The sequence below is a fragment of the Solea solea genome, chromosome 3 (assembly GCF_958295425.1).
Source record: "Solea solea chromosome 3, fSolSol10.1, whole genome shotgun sequence".
Classification (NCBI taxonomy): Eukaryota; Metazoa; Chordata; class Actinopteri; order Pleuronectiformes; family Soleidae; genus Solea; species Solea solea.
The window spans coordinates 2,671,811-2,677,810 of NC_081136.1; the positions used below are offsets into that span (position 1 = coordinate 2,671,811).

Genomic DNA, 6,000 nt, shown 5'->3' on the forward strand with positions numbered 1-6,000 from the left:
GAGAGACAGAGACAGAGACAGGGAGGAAGATGGCAGTAATAACAATAACAGTGATGATGATGAGGATGAAGGAGGAGGGGGAGGAGTCTCGCCTCTTGTAATCGGTCGATGTAGAGTCTGCACGTCTCCAGGTCACAGTCTCCTCTCACCACCACGATCCCGACAGGAATGGCTGCAAAAAAAAGGAATAAAAACATAAGTTCAACCCGCAGTGGCTTGATTTTGGCCACTTGGGGGCAGCAGAAACAAACACAAAACATTGTCCAGCAGATTCACAACTCTTTATATTTACTCCTTTCTTCTAGTCTTAAAAACCTCCTGGGGGAAATAGTTCTGTTCACTCTATGTCTGCTTGGTATTATGGGCTGGAAAGCTCATTTAAAGTGGAATTTGTGTTTTTTTTTTGTTGTTTTTTTTAAAGCTTTCTGCTCGTGGGGAAGCTGCTGCCTCATCCTCATCCTCCTCCAGCTGGAAGCTTTGTAAAAGATGTCGCTCGCCCTGCACCAAACCCCATTGAAAAACAGCATTTGAAGCTCACGGGACACAGGAGCTGCTGCTCTGACGCTGCCTTGTTTGGTCACTTTGTGTCACTGATGTAAAACAGTACGAAAGATTCCAAACACATGAGTTGCAGAATGACACTCATGCAGTGGATCAGCAACTGCTGTGTGCCGTGACGTAAAAAAAACACTGATTTTCTCTATGGGGTTTGGTTTCGAGGAGAAGACGAGAAACAAAGGCTGTTTAGCGGTGAAATAAAGTGAGACATCACAGACGTCAGGTGACGGAGATTTTATGAGGCGAGTCTTTTGTTAAGCGGCTAAAATTAGTTCTTTCCTGATGTTAGGGAAGTGAATAAAAAACCATAAACTATCCTGTTAAGAATTATTATATATATATATAGATATATATATATATATATATCTATATATATATATATATATAAGTCTTTATCTGTGACTTTGGAGTCGTTTTTGAGGGATAATGGCATAGGGCTCAGACCTGTGCAGTGCACCGGGGCTCTAAAGCGCCCCCTAAGGTGAAACGTGGCTGGTGCACGCCAAAATTAAGTTGCACCAAATTTCCCGAAACTAGGTGAGAAGATGAAGAAAAAAGTCAACTGTGACCATGGCCTCAACTCAACAGGAAGTCGACTATTTAGAATTTTGGGGTTTTGCACCCTCCCCAAAATTTTGAGTAGTTTTTTAGCTACGGTGTGTTTATATAGTTGGTGAAAATGTGCCAAAAATATATAATTTCATCAGACTGCCTATAGGATATAAGACACTCTTATAGTCTTAGTGTCAACTGTTGGAAATATTTGACTTCCTAATATGGGCATACGTCACACGCACTCACAGATATCACGTAGTCGCTCTTTGTCGTACTGCAGTCTGTCGTACTCGTGGAGGCCGATGCGATTCACTCGCAGACGGAGGCGATCTGGAACTGCGTGAGGACTAAAAAAAAAAGCCCAAAAAAGATGAATTCAGACAAAGTACAACGGCGAGGACACACACAGACATGCACACACGTCATGGACCAGATCACGTGATTGATGACGATATTTGACCGTACATTCTCAGAGCTTCCACACGTCGTAAACTCGACTCAGAACTCAAAACATGCTCCATTGTGGTCCAAAATGGCTGCCGTCTCTTTATTAAGAGATAGAATTATTTCTCATTCTTGGTAAATGATTAAAAATGAATTTATCTTCAATGTCTGAGTTTCAAACTTTGCATTTTATGAACTGTGGCTGCACATCAACAGTTTTTAATCCCCTTATTCATTCATTCATTTGTGTGGTTTTTAATCCCATCATGTGGGATTAGTAACATGCAGCTGTTAAAACACGTGTCATTCACAGTCATAAAGTGCTTCTTCAGAAACTTTGAAGGAAAATCAAATAAAACGATGCATTAAATAAACACCACGTTTGTTCCCATGACCCCAAAAAAACATGAAAAGCAGTGATTCCCAAAGCTGTGGGGCGGGACCCTCAGATGGGTCGCAGGAAAAAAATTTGGGTCCCCAAACTAATTTTTCCCAAAACTTTTACTCGTTTTATATGTTTTAAATAATAATAACAATATTATTATTGTTATTATTATTATTATAATAACAATAAAACATTTTTTTAATGAATTGACTAAACATCAAAAGGAGTTACAGATACGGCTACGATTTTGTCGCCATCGCGACAGTTTGGGAAACACTAGCACTAACGTGACAATGCAAAACAGACAAAGCAAAAGGTCGGAAATTTGAAGCACAGGAAGAAAAGCTTCGGCGTGCTGCCACACACACACACTCACAACACAGACTCACAACGTACGACACGACAAATGCTTACAATAATAATTGTGTTTAAAAGGCTGAACTTAAGACATGGAGAATTGATTTAATAACAATAATAATCATCTTTACTTCACTGTCTATGAACGTGGTTAAACTTAAAAAAAAAACTATTCACAAAATGAAATAACACATCTTTGCTGCCCACTGGTGGTCACTGCAGTTACTGCAGGTGGAACTATTTTATTGGAATAACACATTCTTTGTTTTGAGGGGGGGGAAAAAAAAAATGTCGAATTAAATATAATGTCTTGTTTTATTACAACAATAATCACAGCTATTTCTTCATTAGTATTGATGATTATTTCATTTATCGTTAGTAAATTTATTTGAAAAGTGATTTTAACTTTGACTTTATCATTAATTCGACGAACAAGGACACAGACACGACAGGAAGCGGCCGCTCGACGCAGAGAGCGACAGACAGAGGTTAAAGTACTTACACAGAGAAGGAGTCGGGGGGAGCAGAGAGGCGGCGCAGATCAGCTGCACACACCTTCTGAATACTACACACACACACACACACACACACAGAGGAGGAGAGAGAGGGGAGGAAAGGAGTGTGAGGAGAGGAGAGAAGGAGACATAAGGATGAAAGAAAAGGAAATCAAGGTAAGAAGGAGACAAGAAAAAGGGGGAGGACAGAAGAGGAGGAATGGGGAAGAAAAAAAATTAAGTGAAGAAGGGATTACAGGGAGAGGAGACAAGGTAAGGAAACGAGAATACGAGGAGAAATGGAAAAAGGGAAGAGGGAGAGGGAGGAGAAAAAAGGAAGGAGGAGAAAAAGCAAACAAAGGAAATAAAGAAGAGAAGAAAGAAGGTAAATAAACAGCAAAATAAATAAATAACAGAAACAGATCATAGGCGGTTAGAAGAAGAATGAAGGGAGCGAGACAAGGAGAGGAGGAGAGAAGGATGGACAGAGGTGAATTTAGACAAACATGAAGCAGAAAAACAAACAAAGTTTCCACACTTTAAAAAAGAGATGGACAGAAGATCTGAAGACGGAGGAGGAGTTAGTTTCAACATCAAAGACACAAAGCTTCACAACGAGCTGTCCGTCACAGGACCAACCACAACACTGTCGCCACGGAGACCAGTGAGTGGACCACATCATGGTCTGTTTGTCTGACTGTGGTCTTTGTCCACATGACGAGACAAAGAGGACGTCGTCTCGTCATGTGGACGCTGGACAGTGTCTGTGTGTGTGTGTGTGTGTGTGTATTCCTCATGTTGTGGGGACATAAATGTGCTCACAGTCACATGACTTGTCTTCCTCATGGGGACAAAAATCAAGTCCCCAGAACACAAATGACTCCATTTTAAGGTGAGGACACGTTTTAAGGTTAGGTTAAGGTCAGATGTCAGAGGTCAGAGGTCAGTGTGTGTGTGTGTGTGTGTGACTCACTCGTTGAGCAGGGGCACTGAGGTTCGTCTCTTGCTCTTCTGGACCATGTTGGCCTGATTTCGGAGGGAGATGCGGAGAGTGGAGGGGGCCAGGCGACACGGCTCACCGTCCACCTACACACACACACACACACACACACACACACACAACCTTTGTCATGAAGTCAAAGAAAATCAAACGTTCCCTAAACAATGACTAAAAACACTGGAGCTGCTGCTGCTGTTCCTGCACACACGCAGCTCCATTTTTACTGAATTGAGCCTGGACAGTTCTGGTCTCAGACGAACAAAGTACAAACTCACAGATTCATAACATTACTGTGTGTGTGTGGACTCACCTGCACAGGTGTGGTCTTGAAGGTAGTTAACACGACTTCCCTGCACTGATGGAGTCTCTCTCCATGACCACCAACCTGCAGCGCCGCCTGGTGGACAAGCGGGAGAGGCAGAGTCACACACAGCCAGCCTTTTACATCTCTTTATTTCTTTTCTTTTTCTTTTTCTCTTTGCGTTAACTCTCACCAGTGACGCCATGGTGAAGCCGATGACCTCGATGCAGCCGTCGTCATGGCGCTGGGGTTCAAAGTCGCGGTGGTCGCCGGTGTTTCCCCACGGCATGGTGCCAGCACAGTACCTACACACACACACACACACCACAAAAACAATGTGGATTAAAGACAGCACGACGGGTTAAATACGGCGTCTGTGTGCGCTCGCGTACCTGGGAATGTTCAGAAACACGATGCACTGGAACTTTAGATCCTGGATCTTGGGCGTCAGGTCTGTGCCGTCACACTGAGGACGACAGACACACGGACAGAGCGTGAAGAGGACATTTCAGGACTTTGGGTTTTCACGCACCCTGCGACAACCTGCACAGGCGCGGAAACAAGTCGGGACACGGGGCCCCAGAAACGCCTCGTCGTCAGGACTTTCCTGCTCCGGCTGATTTTTTCACTCTCACATCCTTCGTGTCGCTACACGTCGTCGCCTCACTTCTCACTTCTCAGTCTCGGTTTCAAACGTTTTCACGTTCTCGCTGAAACTGTAAGTGATACAGGTGAAAGGTCACGGCAGAGCCGCTGGCTTACAGTGACTCCAGAGGGAGGAAGACGCCGCCTCTGCAGAGACTTTGACACATTTGACAAACTAATCTATCAGGATGAGACCTAGAGAAAAAGACCTGTCACCTAAGTCCAACAGGAAGGCAGCCATTTTGGATCAAACTGCCAATTCAGGTGATTTTTTTGTGGCTTTGTTTCTGCACGTTGGTTTGTGTTGAGCGACGGAGGTCAGAGGTCGCGGTCAGTCTGTGGTTCTGTCCCTCTGAAGGACACTTTAACGACAAGGGTGATGGACGGGCAGCTGAAGGACGGCGGTTTAATCACACAGACATGTCCACACGGACAACGATACCAGAGAGAGTGTGTGTGTGTGTGTGTGTGTGTGTGTGTGTGCGTGCGTGCGTGCGTGCGTGCGTGCGTGCGTGCGTGCGTGCGTGCGTGTGTGTGTGTGTGCGTGTGTGTGTGTGTTTACACTCACCACCACTCTAACGTGCTTGGACAAATCCCTGGAGCTTCTCTGGAGGAAATCTGAGAACGCAGCCTACACACACACACACACACAGAGAGAAAAGCAGAATTACGTTACATTCATTACAGTTCACTCATTAAACAGACCTCACGTCATTCCTTCCTACCGTTTCACAGATTCATGCTTCATTGGTTTAAACACTGGTGCTTCAATCTTTGACTTTTAATGCCAAAAATAAGGCAAAACAATAGATTTTTTTTATTGATCGATAATTATACAACCATACTCTGTTAAATATTGAGATTTTAGACTCATTTTTCAACGCATTTTTAAGTCTTTTTTTTAATGATCCACAGCAGTCATAATTAGTCCAAAAAACAAAGCAGTCAAAAAGTCATAATTAAGAGATAAAAAGTCATAATTATGACTTTTTATCTCTTAATTTCAACTTTTTAGCTCATTTTGTTTTCCCACTAGGTGGTAAAGTGACTTAAAGTGAAAGTACTTTACAAACAAAGTACTTTCACATCAAGTTTCATACACATGGTTTATTCCTGCTTATGTACTGCATGTTTGTGTATGTGTGTGTGTGTGTGTGTGTGTGTGTGGACACTCACTCCTGCATAGAACATCTTGTTGCGGAAGCGACTGTTAAACTTCTCTGGATTTGCCTCTGGAGAGAAACAGAAGGAGAACACATTA

At 43.2% G+C, this 6,000-nt stretch overlaps 1 protein-coding gene across 5 annotated transcripts in view; it reads right to left on the minus strand.

The window, feature by feature from the left end:
• The window catches only part of dgki (diacylglycerol kinase, iota), a 52,265-nt gene that overhangs the window by 6,974 nt on the left and 39,291 nt on the right, over positions 1 to 6,000 (minus strand). For 3 of the 5 annotated variants that reach the window (XM_058624811.1, XM_058624810.1, XM_058624809.1), the window contains exons 16-24: positions 5,916 to 5,971; positions 5,308 to 5,370; positions 4,487 to 4,560; positions 4,288 to 4,399; positions 4,104 to 4,190; positions 3,767 to 3,879; positions 2,802 to 2,864; positions 1,360 to 1,460; positions 93 to 172 (exon numbers count right to left, since the gene is read on the minus strand). In XM_058624811.1, coding sequence (XP_058480794.1) covers positions 93 to 172; positions 1,360 to 1,460; positions 2,802 to 2,864; positions 3,767 to 3,879; positions 4,104 to 4,190; positions 4,288 to 4,399; positions 4,487 to 4,560; positions 5,308 to 5,370; positions 5,916 to 5,971 — 749 coding nt within the window. The remainder of the gene's footprint in view (positions 1 to 92; positions 173 to 1,359; positions 1,461 to 2,801; positions 2,865 to 3,766; positions 3,880 to 4,103; positions 4,191 to 4,287; positions 4,400 to 4,486; positions 4,561 to 5,307; positions 5,371 to 5,915; positions 5,972 to 6,000) is intronic. The other 2 variants (XM_058624813.1, XM_058624812.1) reach the window with 1 other exon arrangement.